General features: G+C 39.4%; 1 protein-coding gene across 1 annotated transcript; it reads left to right on the top strand.

Moving 5' to 3' along the window:
* The first annotated feature begins 8,863 nt into the window (after nt 1-8,863).
* On the top strand, nt 8,864-12,600 carry slc25a47a (solute carrier family 25 member 47a). The gene is made up of 6 exons (XM_005724996.1): nt 8,864-9,022; nt 9,567-9,610; nt 9,692-9,763; nt 10,560-10,739; nt 10,845-11,109; nt 11,393-12,600. Exons 1-6 carry the CDS (start codon nt 8,986-8,988, stop codon nt 11,704-11,706), a joined length of 912 nt encoding a protein of 303 aa, XP_005725053.1. The 5' UTR covers nt 8,864-8,985; the 3' UTR covers nt 11,707-12,600.
* The last annotated feature ends 3,389 nt before the right edge of the window (nt 12,601-15,989 follow it).

The following is a 15,989-nucleotide window of genomic DNA, read 5'->3' as shown; positions in this document are numbered from 1 at the left end:
AGGACTCCTACACTGTTCTTGCTTATCTGAAGTTTCATTTCTGCTCTTATGTTTCATTTTTACTCTCTAAGCCTTAAATACCGCAGTCTGCAGCGAGAAGAATAAAGCTGTCAAGTTATTTTCCGTTTCGCTTTCAAATCAGCCGCAAGCGCTACGTCATTTCTTCAAATAAAGCATGTTTATTATAGAGTCTTTGCTCTGCGAATACTTTTACATGTGCAATTTGTGAAGCTGTACCTTATTAAAACTGTTGTCACGGGAATGTGCCCGTATTAATATGATTATTCAATCACATTGATTTCACGTTGTTCTGCGACAAACAGAAGGGATTTCCGCGTCTTCCTTATCAGACTCTGGGACAGTAAGCTTCAATGTTAAAATAAATCCAGTAAAAAAAAAAAAGCTTCAAAGCTCTAATGTGCAGCCCAGGGGCGTTTTTAGCCCATTCCTTGTTGACACTGGATTGCCCAATTATATTTCTTAGAAGATCGTGTTTTCTTAGAAGATTTAAATAGTTATAAAGTATTTCTGTGGATATTTTGTTGGCTCCATGCGGAGTTTCACATACTATACTGCAGTGATTCCTGAGATTAGGGACAAAACAGGTTTCAATTTTCTAAAATATATTTTTTGATTTTTCAAAAACATATTTACATATAATTGTTACACAAAGTTTTGGCTGTCTCACCATGTTTTGGTACAATCTCCCAGGTGTAACATTTTTTTAATAATTTATGTTTTTGCTGGAGAAGTGCAAGGTTTTTGTCAACACCGTCAGACACAAAGAAATGCAGAAATATATATTTTAAATTAAGTTGTTTCAGCTATTTTGACTATTAGCAGATTCTCTATTCTATTGTTTATGCACATATGTTTTCAAATCAAGTATACCACATTTAAAAGTAAGATTGTTTTGGCTTTTTATTATTAGAGTTACAGTCATACATATTTTGGGACTTTGTGAAAGAAAATCACAACAAGATGACATTCAGGAGTATATATTGGTGTTTTGAAGATAAGAGTACAATGACATTGAGATTGAGCTTTAAAACAATTTTAAAAGCATACCAAGAAGGCCTCGACATCAGACTCTGCATGCTGGGGAGATCGCAAAGCTGTGTCGTTTTGTGTGTTCTGCCGGAGTGGCGAAAGGTGCCGAAGCTGGGCGGGGCATTATGATGCCTGCTGTCAGTGGGCTGGGGGGAAGACTGTGGAGTGGTGAGGGCTGTTTAAAAAAAGACCTTGCTCCCCCTTGTAAAATGTTGTAGATCCGCCACTGAGGTGGGGTAAAACGCTGAGAGAAAACAATAAAACGAAACTAAAAATAGATGCGGCACAATGTGACAAATTAACCATCATGTTAGATGCTGTTATAGCTGCTGCACCGTGACAACAGTATCAGCAACAACTAGTAACCAGGTCTTACATTCAGAGGAGGGAAGATGAAGTTAACGTGGTAAAGAAATGGATGGAGGGACATCATTAGGAAGGGTGAAATTCGAGGATTCAGATAAAATGAATGGCAACTTCTACCATGAGTCACTAATAGCTAAAGTGTAGCTTTTAATTGTTGTCACATGTGCACTGTGCAACTAAGAACTAACCCAACAACAGCTTTACCAATCTGAAGATATTTACCTGTGTATGTTGAGCGAGCTTCACAGTATAGCGCCCCACTCTTTTTTAAAGAGTTTTGGATCTCGTAAAACCGAGCAGGACTGCTCCTGCGTGTGTTTCTGTCATTGTTTATCTCAGGAAAAGTCATACTTAAAACACTCTCTTATTTCTCTGACTAACCAACCCTAATCGCAAGAATCAATCACAGCCAAGATTCCATCCGTTTCAGGAAGAGAGTATAGTAGTATAGTATAGTATTTATTTATTGTCATTGTCACAGAAAGAGAGTTTAGAACTTAAAATCAGTTTCAGCTGGTAAGACTGAATTTGAAAGTTCATTTTGAAAACTTCTTCCTGTGGTATATGATGACAACTACACAGATTATTCAGTTCAATTGAAATCAATTTTATTTAAGGTAAGCTAAAGACCCTGCAATAATACAACAAAAATCCCAACAATCAAACAGCCCTCTATGAGCAAGCACTTGGCAACAGTGGGAAGGAAAAACTCCCTTTAAACAGGAAGAAAACTCCAGTAGAACCAGGCTCAAGGAGGGGCGGGCATCTGCCGGGAGGGGAGTAAGATGGGGCAAAATGCACACTGTGCAAGAGAGCCAAAGATCAATAATACCTAACAATTAAATGTAAAGTGGTGTATAAAAGCAAAGATTGAAAATGCTAATTAAAGTAGGATTCAGGATCACTGGATCCAGCCCTAACTATATGACTTATCAAAAAGGAAAGTTTTGAGCCTAATTTTAGAGAGTAGAGGGGGTGTCTCTATCACAAATCCAAACTGGGAGCCGCAGTCACAAAAGAGGGGCCTAAAAGCTGGAGGCTCTGCCTTCCATTCTAGTTTTACATATCCTAGAAACCACAAGATATGCCTTCAGTCTGAGAGCGAAGTGCTCTGTTTGGGTGATATGGTGCTATGAGGTCTTTAATACAAGACGGAGCCTGATTATTCAAGACCTTGTAAGTGAGGATTTTAAATTTTATTCTGAATTTTAAAGGGAGCCAATGAAGAGAAGCCAGTATAGGTAAAATGAACTCCAGCAATGAATATTAAAACAATAGTCCATCCTACAAGTAACGAATGCATGAACTATTTTCAGCATCACTCTGAGACACAATTGTTCTACTTTTAGAGATACAGTGCAATAGCAAGAAATCAGTCCTACATATTAGGTTAATATGCACATTGAAGGACACATCTTAGCCAAAAATAAGACATGAGTCAGAGACCATACAAAGATCATTCACTAATGTGGTTTCGAAACTGTGATGAATTATGAATTCTGAGTGAAACTCTTCCTCTGCAGATGATCAGTTAGCTGTTTTACAGCTTCTCTGTTTTTGAGGTAAAAGGAAGGAGTCCTTGACATTTAAAATGAAGTTGAAATGTAAATGAACTTATGAAGACATGTACCCTGTGTTGAAGGGTTTCAGTTCTATTCAGTCAGAAAAACTCCAATCATTTCAAGGTCACCAATTAATTCTGTCAAGTCTGCTGTGGCAGACGTGTGGAGGGGAGAGAGAGTGTGGACCCAAATGCAGACACGAGCAATGGACTGAAACTGAAAACGTGCCTTTTACTGAGGCAAAACAAAAAAAACACAAAAAAATCTCAGGAAGACTGACAAAACCTAAACAGGGAGGAAACTCCAAACAAGTATAAAGAAACTAAAAAACCTGAGATGTGAAAACTGGACCATGGGAAATGCAGTGGGTGAAATACAGAAAATCCAGGAACAAACAGAAGAAGACAATGGGCTTAAATACACAGAGGGATAAAGAGGGAATGAGATACAGGAGGAGAGCTGGGGATAATCACACACAACAAGTCCGGGAGGAAGCAAAACTGCAAACACTAACATAGGACGTAAAACTGTCAAAGTAAAACAGGTAACAAGAGACATTCACAAAGACAAAGACTTGACACTGAGACCTGGAGATATGACTGGGGAGGCACAGGAGATGCACAAACATAGAGACCGGGGTGACTAGACATGAAACATGAGGGTGACCAGGACGGATGGGGTGCCCACAAATAACACCAAATCAAATAATATAAATTAAACAACAAACACAAAACACTGGGTCATAGACCCAGTATTGTGACAGATACTAATTGTTAACATCTGAACTATCTGTCTACTGAAGAGAAATCCACTCAGTCCAGTCAGAAAGAACCTCAAAGTAAAATCTGCCAATGACATGATTTATCTCTAATACAAATCTATTTGAAATTACCAACTGAAAATAACTATCAGAATAGAATCACAGATGAGTTGAACTGCAGTTATTGTTGCCACGGTGTTATCTCCACTCACTGTCATGCTGAAAACTGAAAGGTTTTGCTGTAGCTTAAAATTGCTAAACCTCCTGTAAGCCAGTTTTTACAATAAATGAAAGCTGATGTTTGTTTTTAAATGTAAGACCCTTTGTAATGTCTACTTTTAGAAAAAAGAAAGAAATATGGATTTGTGTCAGTTAAATTCACCTAAAATAACCAGCTGGAATTGTTTCTAACCTTTAACTGTGTTGTTGTTTTCATTTTAAAAACCCACAGTGGGGACTTGGTAATCAGCTGTTTGTATGTTATAACTTCTATGTTTTTTGCATGGCTGGATAATGGACCAAGTACAGAACAAGCAAAAGCGTTGCAGTCTGCTGGCAGTCCAGGAAGGAGCCATCTGCCAGATAAGAACTGTTGTTGATGGAGGCAGTGTACAAAGTATATGGCGCTCCTAGTCTGTGGAACATTTTTGTCTGTGCTGTTTTGTGGGCCGTGCAGAAGAAGGAAGTTGAGGAGCTGAAGTGAAACTGAATGTTAAAAACAAAGAAATTTTTCTACTGCAGCCACTGGGTACTCTTAATGCTGTACTTCTTTTTTGGTTTTCTCGTTGACCTCCACTTTTGCTCCTTTCCCATTTCTGGCCCACATATCAGATGACTAACATTCGATCAGAATTCATGGTTCAGAACAGATGGTGCGTTGGCAGTCTGCTGAACAGTCTAGTTGGACCTGCTCAGATGAATCTGTTCTTACCATTATGGCAGATTGGTAACACAGATATGGGAGTGTTTTAAATGTGACTTTGCAAATGATAAACGGTGACAAAAAAAACCCACCTGGATAGTCTTCTCCTTAAATAAACATTTGTTTTATGACATTATTGATTATTTAAAGAAACATCCGTGTCCCCACCCAGGGATGCACACATGGGGAAAATAAAAATGAAAGCAAAACTAAAAGGAAAAAACCTGCAAAAACATTCATTAGGCTGCAAAGGCACACAAATCCAATAGGATTAAAATGCAAAATAATCTGATTGATGTACATTCTCTATTCTTATTATCATCATTTTTATTTATCTTATCTTTATGTTTCACTATAAAATAAAATAAAAAACAAAAAATGTAATAAAAGAAAAGAAGTGCTTTCTGTTTATTCGTTTCAAGCAGTCAAAGCAACATATTCTCAAGAGGTGGGTTATAGGTAAAATAAGTATTGAACATATCAACAATTTTCTAAAGTGCTATTGACATGAAATTTTCACCAGATGCTGATAAAAATCCATATGATCCACACATACAAATAAATCAAACAACAGATGTCCATAAATTGATTATGTCTAATAATGAGTCACAGGGAAAAGGTATTGAACACGCTTAAAATAATTAATTTAATACTTTGTCACAAAGCCTTTGTTGGTGATGACAGCTTAAAGACACCTCCTTATGCCTCCTTATGGAGGAACTATTCATATGCTCCAGTGTGATTTTGGCCCATTCTTCCACACAGTCTTCAGATCTTGAAGGTTATTTGTGCCCCTTTCATAAACTCTGAGCTTTAGTTCTTTCCATAGATTTTTAGTTGGATTCAGGTGATTGGTTGGGCCATTATGGCAGCTTTAATTTCTTTCTCCCAAACCAACTGAGAGTTTCCTTGGTTGTGTGTTTGGGATCATTTTTTGCTGAAACGTGCACCCTCATTTCATCCTTATCCTCCTTGTAGACGGCAGCAGATTTTTATCAAGAATGTCTCGGCACATTTTTCCATTCATCCTTCCTTCAGTGATATGACACATGCCAGTGCTGCATATTGAAACACAGCCACACACCATGATATTTCTGCCTCTAGACTTCACTGCTGGTATGGTGCTTTTGGTATGACATGCAGTTCCCTTTCTTCAGCACACTTTAAACATTATTCAACATGGTTTTTCTTTAGCAATGGAGTCTTGCATTGTGAGCGTGGCACTTAAATAATTTGAAGTAATTGTACCTGCTGATTTGAGGTCTTTCTGTAGCTCTCCACATGTTGTCCTTGACTCCTCGACAACCCCACGTACACTTTGCCATCTAGACATGCACTAAAGAACATGCTGGGGGAAAAAATATGAGGAGGAGAACAAGGCCAAGACTAAGTTGGAAAACTTAGCCTGACTATGGACACATATCTTGGAGTTATTTGCAATTATGTGCTTGACAATGCAAACGTGGCTACAGTAGTTTCAGTAGTGTTGCCCCTCCCACAAGATGACACTGCTGAAAACATTGCAGCTGCTAATGATAATCACACCCTGCCCTAGTTACACAAACACCCCCTTTCTTTACTGCATTACATAAGTTTACAGAATCAACAGTCTGAATTACCAGTCAGTGCACCTTTCCAAGATTGTATTTATATAATTCATACAAACCCTATTTACACTCAGCGCATGATTATTGAGACACCATTTTGATGTCTTGTGTTTGGCCACTAGATGTCATTGAAACAAAGCTTTCAATGATAAGATAAGATAACTCTTCATTGCACAGGTCCTTCAGGGAGTGAAGAGGATGTCCCTTGACCCTTTGAAGTGCCTTTTTGTGTGCCATGTTGCAGCTGAGAACCGTACAGTGATGCAGCATGTCAGCACACTTTCAATGAAGCAACGGTAGAAGATGATCAGCAGCTCCATCTTCAGGTACATTATTCTGAGGATTCTCAGAAAATGTACCGTAGATGCTGTTTGGCCTTCTTTAAAACCGCTGAAGTGTTTGAGATCCATTGGAGGTCTCTGTCTATGTGCACATGAATTTAAGGCTGGAAACCCTTTCTGCGCACTCTGTGTTGATGCTGATGGGCTGCAGCACGATCAGTCCTCCATCTGAAGTCGACTCAGTTTTTTTTTGTCTTGGTGGTATTGAGGTCCAAGTTGTTGTCTGCACACCAATCCGACAGCCTCTGAACCTCAACTCTGCATGCTGCCATTGTCTGGGTTGGTACTGATGCAGTCATGTGTGTACAGATTGTACAGTAGGGGACCTGGTACATAGCCTTGTGGAGAGCTGGTGTTAAGACTGAGGGCTGAGGACCCACTCTAATTCTCTGTACTGAGAGGAAATCTGTGATCTTGCGGCAGGTGGTAGAAGGAAGTCAGAGTCCGAAGTTTTACTATCAGTCTATCCAAGAGTATCATATTAAAAGCAGAGCTAAAGTCAGCAAAGAGCAGCCTGGCGTAGCGCCCCTGTTGTTCCATGTGGGAGATGGTGGTGTGGAGCATTGTAACAATGGCGTCTTCAGTTGATCTGTTAGATCAAGACAGGACATGATGTGGTGTTGGACAAGTTTCTCGTAACACTTAATTACAACAGGTGTTAGAGCAACTGGTCGGTAGTTTTTAAGGCTGCTAATATTGGTCAGTTTAGGCAGGGACAATTGTGGCCAACTTCAGGCATGGCAGTATGCAGGACTGGGACAGTGAAGCTCTGAAGACCTTATTGAAGACCCCAGCTAACTGGTCTGCACATTCTTTTAGGACCCTCCCGGTCACCCCACCTGGACCAGCGGCCTTCCTGGGGTTCACTGCCCTCAGTGTGCACCTCACCTTATATTCCTGCACCATGAGGCTTTGGCTGCTGCTGCTGTCCGCTGTTTGAGCTGCAGCTGCCTCTGGTCCCTTCACCTTGAAGCATGCAATTGTTTCAGCTCCTCCACAAGCACCGCATTGCCCTCAGTCATTGTAGTTTGCTAGGCTTGTAGTTGGTTAGGTGCTGAACTCCCTACCATACCTGTCATGAATTGTTGTTGCTTAAGTGGTCTTCCATATTCCTCTTGTGTGCTGCCTTGGCATCTCTGATACCTCTTTTCAGATCAGATCTGACTGCACTGTACCGTCACCAGATCTGAAAGCAGCTTCATGTTGCTTCAGCAGGACCTAAACCTCTTTAGTTATCCAAGGTTTCTGGTGGGAATACAACCAGAGACGTTAGTCCATAGTGACACTGTCAACACTGAAGATTATGTAGCAGAGCACTGATGTAGTATGCGCCTTGAGGTCCGGGTGTTCAACAGGCAACAGTCCTGCAGCTAATGTGATGCACTTTCTGGACAGGTTTTCAAAGTCTTTGTGGTTAAGGGGGGCTCTCCTCCTGACGGGAGTGTATGCAGGGATCAGCAGCATGGACATGTGGTCTGACAAACCTCGATGGGGTTGCTCTGTAACTTTTTTGGATGTTGCTGTAGGCTTTGTCCAGTGTGTTTTTCCCTCTTGTTGCATGAATGAATGAACCTATTTTCAATATAGCTGATGAAGTGGTTCAATACCGGTTCATTACTTCAATATGTACATCACAGATTCCAGATTATGACCATTATTAGAACTCAACAGTGCTCATGTAAACCTTCAGTAGTTTAGAAATTCTTCTATATCCAGTGCCATCAGTATATTTTGCAACAATAAAGTTGCAAAGGTCTTGAGAGGGCTCATTCATTTTACCCATCACAAAATGCTTCTTGTGTGACACCTTGGTAATGAGAGGCCTTTTTAATAGCCATCAGTTGGGCATGAACCAATTTGCACTAACTGGCAGGGTTGCTTCATAATTACTGATAGATTTCAGCTAGTGGCAAGACTTTCCATGCCTTTTTGCACCTCCCTTTCTTCATACGTTTAATACTTTTTCCCTGTATCATTTCTCCTTATTACATAAAACGTGAACGTCTATGCTTTGATTTGCTTGCATGTGTGGAGTTAAATAGTTATTGAACTAGCTGTACACACACACACACACACAATTTTATATATAATACATGGACAGTGTCCTACATAAAAGCGAACTGGGTTTATTAAGTTCACATGACTCTTTTTGGCATTTATAAATTTATCGAACAGTGTCGCTAAGCTGAGTTTGGTCATTTTGGCTAGGTTCAGGTAAAGTCGGAAAAAACGTTTTCCCTCGTCGGCATCGGCGGTGACGTTTCACTGTTACACAAATTGACGTAACAGAGCGACAGTCAAGGTTATGTAGCGCATTCAAGAGGAAGAATGGGCTCGCATATGGCATATATTTGTCGGTCAGTCACCAAATGACAGGATGCATTTGGCTGATTTCGTGTCTGGATCATTTGCAGGTGCCGGTTTACATTAATCTATCATTTTATAAATGAATGTAAGCTAACGTTAGCTGAGGAATTTGCTAATGAGCTAGCATGATATGAATTTGGACACCCTCTATAATAACAGCATATTAGATTAATGCTAACGCATATGATGCTTTGATCGCTATGTTTTGCCGTAAATTGTTAAAATAAATGAGTCCTGTCCTCACTAGCTAAACCGTCTTCTGTCCTGGTAAATGTTACGATCGTAATACTGATATGTTAACTAGACAATTAAAAAAAAAAAAGATATAACCTGGCATTATCATTATCATCATTATCCACAACAACTTTAAACTTTCCATGTCTAGCAGTTTGATTGCCACCTATGACAGAAAATGTTTACCCTGAAAAGCCTGTCAAGGTTACTTTTTTAAATTACACAAAACATCAGTAACTTCTCATTTCTGACCTTGCTGTCACCGTCCCCCATATTTAAGTGTAGCAGTTAAAACTTATAACCTCAAACATCTATGTGTGTGCTATGTACTTGCACTATTTTCTTGTAAACAAACAGGGGCATGTGGAGTTGCAGTGGGCTACCCTCTGGACACTGTGAAGGTACGGCGAATATGTCTCAAAGCAATTCAACATACATAATTTGTTTTTGCTTTTTTTACGAGATATTCTTAATCTCTCTAGGTTCGAATACAAACACAGAAGCAGTTCACAGGTGTATATCAGTGTGTAGTGGAGACATTTTCAAAAGAAGGGGTAAGTGGAACTTCTATAGCCTAACCATAAATGACCAGTAAAGGTGTGGGTGTGTGATCTAATTCAAGCTAATGTGACAAAATCCAGGGATTCAGGCGGACCAGCTCAGCTAATAGAATTGTGGAAAAGCAGCACATGTGACAGATCAGTTTGTTACATTAAGTGTGCACAGCTACAGCTCCAGTGTTGGTGAAAATGGAACACTATAGTTTTCAGATCATTTAAACAACATATAAAATGTATCAAATATGGGCACCAAGAAGGTCCTGAGTTTGACTCCAAGGTTCAAGGTTCTTTATTTGTCACATGCATAGTTATACAAGTATAACACACAGTGAAATGTAAGCTGACACGCTCCTCGACATGTGCAAAAATGGGGGGGGGGGTAGAGGAAGAAATATATATATATATATATAATTGATGATTTTAAATTGAATTGCCTCTTGATGTTAATTGTTTACCAGCTGTAATCTTTGATCGTTCAAGATTGAAAATGTACATTTAGCTTTCAAAACTACAACTGCTTAGTCATTTCCATTTTCTGTTTCCAAAAACGTTGCATCTGGAGAATGTAGCTTAAATATACTCACCACATACAGCTATATTATTATTAAGCCATTTTGAATTGAGAAGAGGTGACGTAACCCTGTGGGAAAGAAGAGGCGATGCTATAGAGTGATAAATGTTTTGAAAATGTGTTGCTGTGTGTAATTCAGCATTAGTTTTCTGTGTTAGCGTTTGAGCGTTTGGAGTTACGTGATCAGTGGTTTCTCTTTTTATTCTCTAATCTCATCAGGTGCATGGCTTCTTCAAAGGCATGTCCTTACCCATTGCCACAGTCTCTATGACGTCCTCGGTGGTGTTTGGCACATACCGGAACTGCTTGCAGTGTCTGAGCCAGGCACGAGGAGCTTGTTGTGGTCCAAACACCAAACTGGAAGTCTTCCTGTCTGGAATGGCCAGCGGTGTAGCTCAGGTAATGGAGATTTCAATAACGTTTTGCAGTTGTACAGATTGTTTACATCAATGCTAACATGCAACATTTTTTTTGCTGAAGCTCTTGTGATCTGCCAACCAACAGGTATCAGTGATGTCTCCAGGTGACATCGTGAAAGTACGTCTGCAGTGTCAGACAGAGTCCAGGCGAGCATTAACCAAGACGCCCACGCTAAAGTACCACGGTCCAGTTCACTGCCTGCTAACCATCGTCAAACAGGAGGGACTCATGGGGCTCTACAGAGGAGCTCTTCCTATCATGTTAAGAGATGGGCCATCATATGCCACTTACTTTTTGACATATGCAACTGTCTGTGAATGGTTTGCAGGTGGCAATAAGAAAAAGTTAGGTAAGTGAAGCAGGGGGCGAAAGCCTGCTATTGTTTTAAGTATGTGCAAATCTTCTTCAATACTCATCTGTGTCAGCTGTATCAACACAACCAGCAGTTGTGTGGTGAATTGTACAAGAACGATTTCTATAATTTGCTATATATAATTCTATAAAATACCTGCTTTAAATGTGGCTCCACACCTGAAACTAATTCAAATCCCTGTAGAAAATGTTAACCTGCTCATATGAGGAGCCTAACTAGCATTTACCCGATGATAAAAGTTGTGTAATGTTTCCTCTAGATTGGTATGTTGTGATGCTGGCTGGAGGAATAGCAGGAATGGCCGGTTGGACTATAGGAACACCCATGGACGTCATCAAAGCGCGCCTTCAGATGGATGGAGCAAGGGAGATAAAGAAATATAAGGGCTTTTTCCACTGCATAGCTGAGACTGCAAGAGTGGAGGGAACTGGGGTTTTCTTCAGGAGCCTAGGCATCAATTTGCTGCGTGCATTCCCTGTAAACATGGTGGTGTTTTTTACATATGAGGTTCTGACTGGTTTTTTCCAAGCTGGAGGTGAAGGCGTTGACCCGCCTCAGTTAGGGTTAGAGTAATATTTGCCAACCTCAAGGCTGAGTGCTTGACATGTAATGGCATTCGACTGCTTTATGCGTTTTTGCATTGCATTGCAATATTTTAAAAGAAAGATCATTTCATTGGCACTGTTACACTGTTACATGTAATGCATACATTAGTAAGTGATACAATACATTTTTAGTGTAAAGTTTAAGTGTCAAGCTACCAAGAGTTTTTGGCATGATCCATGTGACCACTAGATGGCATCCCTGACCAACTTGTCACATTTTGGCCTTTGCTTTTCTGCTCTGCCTAAAAGTAAGAAAACAGTCTGCAGAGTCATTAAAGGACTTTTGTCAGTGACCGTATATTTGACTTTATTCAAGACCGTTTAGGTCTTCAGCTTAAAATGAGCCGCAGTACGCACAGTTTACAGCAATCATGTTACCTGTCCACAACCATGCCATGTATATGTTTTTAGTTAGTGCATTTTTATTTATTTATTTTTTTGCTGTTTCCAAAAATGTTACATGTGGAGAATGTGACTTAAATATGCTGAACATAAATCAGTGTATTGTTAGGCATTTTTGAACTGAATTATTTATTAATTGAATGTCTTTAAAAATAGACTCAGGATTACATTCTGCATATCACCAAATAGGACTTTATGAGTCCTATTTAAATCTTTAAAACAAGTTATCTGTATCTATAATATAATATTGGAGCCTATCTACATTAACTCATACATTTCTGTTTTTCTTGCTTTCCCATTTCTTTCTCATTTCTGAAAATACAGCACAATTTAACTCCTGCTGGCTATGGTTTTATTTTGAGGTCTTGTGGGTGCACAGAAAAATCAGGGATCTTCAAACACTAGGAATGTTGCAAATTATGTATCTCCAGCAATGTGTTTGTACAGGTATTATGAGAATGTTCAATGTGCTTTCCATAATAAAGGAAGTTTGCAGAAAATTTGTTTTAAGTGTTGTGACAGTCTCCTCATTAATGCTAGTAATTAATTTCATAATTAAGTGTTAAAAGTAAGCGAAAGCAATTATTGCTCTGTCGCTCTGGTTTATTTACTTGTTCAAAATGTTGCTGAATTATTTAGTTATATATTATTTTTTGGGGGGGAAACAAAAACACAGACATATATTCTCACCTATAAGTAAAGATAAGTCTCTACAAGTGGATATTTTCCAACTACTACACTCTAACAAGACTAGATGTCATGAAACCAAAGAAATCATGCATAAATATTTAAAGATATGTACTATAAATACTGTCAGTTATAACAGGAAACAAATTCACATAACTATCCAAATTAGTAAAGTTACCATAAGTATTAAAAATTTGATTGAATTAGATTGTGGATAAATGGTTCATGTTACGTTTCTCCCACTGAAAACGCTACATCCAGATGAACAGAATCAACTTTTGGAGACATGCTGTCCAAACTGTGTCTCGCCATTAAACAAACACTCATGTACCTAAAAAAAAAAAAAGCTGTAAATTAGCCTTTAATTTATTCAAACTTAGAGGAAGGTTGATATTTATTACAATAAGTATACATTGGCATTATTAAATTGAAACGAAATTCATGCTTGAATGGACAAAAGAATGAACTTTGCGTGCAAGGCACACTAACACGGCTTTTTAAATGTCCCCAATTACTTGACAGAGTTCAAGTTTTTCAGTATGAGCTGTTCTTGAATTGGACACATTTAGCATCTCCCAAATGATTATCTAGAGACCTATACTACCAAAATAAATGGACAGGCTTGGACATACTTTACTCAGATTGGACCAGATTGACACATGTTCTCTATTCTATTTTCAAATTGTAGGCTCTGGCATTTAAACAATGCTTACTTGCTATTATTGACCACAAAGTGTGGCATAAAAATATCCCCCAAGCTACAACCAGTCTGGCCTGTTTATACAAGGCAGGATGTTTCGTGTTGTTCATGCACATTCTGACCCTATCATCCGAATCAGTGGTTGATCAGTGGTTGTTGATCAATGGTCATGAGAATTTGCATATTAATGATCAAGGAACTGACCGCCGAGCCCATTGTTTCTTCAATGGTGCTAGTTTTAGTCATTATGCAAATGTACAAAGAGCTTGGACAGAAAAGTGTCTGGACTTCTTTAAGTTGATTGAAGATGCTTCACCTCTCATCTGAGCAGCTTTATCAGTTCTAAGGTCAAATGGTGGAGACTCCAAGATTTAAGCCCTATGGGAGTCCCATAGGACCCCCTAATGATCCTCTAGTTCAATTCCCTCACAAATTGGTACAGCAGCTGCACTGCAACCAATAAATTAAGGTCTGTAGATGTTCTTGAGTTTTAGTCAGAGAAAAGGAAAAATTAAAAGCAGGCGAGAATCAAACCTTCCTACCAAGAACCCCATGTCACAGAGTTACATCCATTTCAAAAGCTTCTTGAATGCAGCTGGCATATCTTCTATTCCCTTCAAAACTGAGTTAGGGGTATAAACAACACTATTGTTTGATGAAATGATTGGCTCAGTCAGGGCGATCGTGGCTCAAGAGTTGGGAGTTCGCCTTGTAATCAGAAGGTTGCCGGTTCGGCTTGGACAGTCTCGGTCATTGTGTCCTTGGGCAAGACACTTCACCCGTTGCCTACTGGTGGTGGTCAGAGGGCCCGGTGGTGCCAGTGTCCGGCAGCCTCGCCTCTGTCAGTGCGCCTCAGGGTGGCTGTGGCTACAATGTAGCTTGCCATCACCAGTGTGTGAATGGGTGGATGACTGGTTGTGTAAAGCGCTTTGGGGTCCTTAGGGACTTGAAAAGCGCTATACAAATACAGGCCATTATCCCGCAAGTAATATCAAGTGGAATCCTGGAAGCATTTTCAGAGCTGAATGAATGACCACGCCGAGCAGCCCACAGACACTATTTCTGCAATAACCCCACTAATCATTCTCTCACTCTCCTTCTCTCTCAGGGTGCTTGTTGTGTGAACTGCTAATTATTCCACATGAAGTATGTGTTAAAGTGAAGGTTTCATCTGTTTTACATGTGTAAATGTGTGTGGCTCATGTGTATCCACAATGGGTGCAATAAAGGCCTATTATAAAGAACTCAACTGTAATGATTTAATTGCAGTACAAATGACAGATTTGTTCAGTGAATAAAGTGAGATCACGCTGGGTGAGACCCCAGGAGTTTTGTTTTCACTTGGGCAGACCTTTGGTTTACATCCTGCAAACATGAACAAATAAAACACATACATGCTTTCCTGTTGTGAAACTGCATGCATGTATTTACAGACAAGTCATTACACTGCCTGCAAAAACCAGTCTTAAACATGACTGATAACCAGAAAAGTTCGCAGTTTCCGTTAAAAATGACCTAACATAGCAATTATGCAAAGTTATGTGTAGTTCAATGCCTTTGATCGGCAAGGGTGAAGAGTTTGGCCAAACATAAAAGAAGGTTTTCTCAGTCTATAAGGCTTCATCTCAGTTCCAAGCCAGAGTGGGGATTCATAAACCAGGCGTTTCCACAATGAGATGATTGCTAAAATTCTAGGAACTGCCTTTCGTACTGTGAAACAAGAAAACCAGTCATGTTGTCTTTGTTAGCTGCTTTTAATTAAACCAGGCATTTTCCCCTCATGCAACAACAACACACAATTATGCAAGGATTTAAAGATCTCCTTCAGTAAAGCTAGGCTGAATGCTGAGTGACACCTTTTTCTTCTTCTTTTTGTGTTGCTATCTTTCAACAGCATTGAAGGACGCATGCTTAGAATATGCTGACATGACTCGATTATCATATTTGTCAGTGATTAAAAGAAGATGTTTCTAACCTGGATTTTCCATTTTTGGATGGCACAGAAGATAGCATAACTTCTTATGCACAAAGCAGAGCATGCAAAGAGAATATTGTCCTGCTGCCACTTTACTAAGCTAATCGGTGAGTTTAGTTCTAACACATGACTCATGGCAAAGGAGAATTTCATGTATTTTAACTATATCAGAGCACATGTTATGTTTCTATGCTGAATATTCAAGGATCATAGGAGCCTGGTTTCTTTTTATTACTAGAACCAAATTATTAAGCAGCAAGTTTACTTTAATAGAATAAAGTGAATTCAGAACAATTGTTTCGAAGCAAAATCTTAGGAACTTCCAAAGGGCTGTCCAAAGTACAATGATTAATCAGCCAGTTGTGTGGGTGATTCATTAAATGATGCGTGTTCGCAAAATGTCTTGAAAGCTTCATTTTGTTGTCAGAAATGGTCCTTGGTAACTACCACTTGGGCCCCCTTTAACCAATTGCTGTTTGGGCTATTT

The sequence above is a fragment of the Pundamilia nyererei genome, unplaced genomic scaffold (genome assembly GCF_000239375.1).
Source record: "Pundamilia nyererei isolate P.nyererei 1_Seehausen unplaced genomic scaffold, PunNye1.0 scaffold00013, whole genome shotgun sequence".
Taxonomy (NCBI): Eukaryota; Metazoa; Chordata; class Actinopteri; order Cichliformes; family Cichlidae; genus Pundamilia; species Pundamilia nyererei.
This window is presented reverse-complemented; position numbering and strand designations above follow the sequence as displayed.

What these genes read in the sequence shown, in the direction of transcription:
- slc25a47a (XM_005724996.1), top strand. Translation starts at nt 8,986, where the DNA reads ATGCATTTGGCTGATTTCGTGTCTGGATCATTTGCAG. An exon ending in ACCCTCTGGACACTGTGAAG is followed by an intron (nt 9,611 to 9,691) that starts GTACGGCGAATA and finishes TAATCTCTCTAG; the next exon opens with GTTCGAATACAAACACAGAA. An exon ending in TGGCAATAAGAAAAAGTTAG is followed by an intron (nt 11,110 to 11,392) that starts GTAAGTGAAGCA and finishes TGTTTCCTCTAG; the next exon opens with ATTGGTATGTTGTGATGCTG.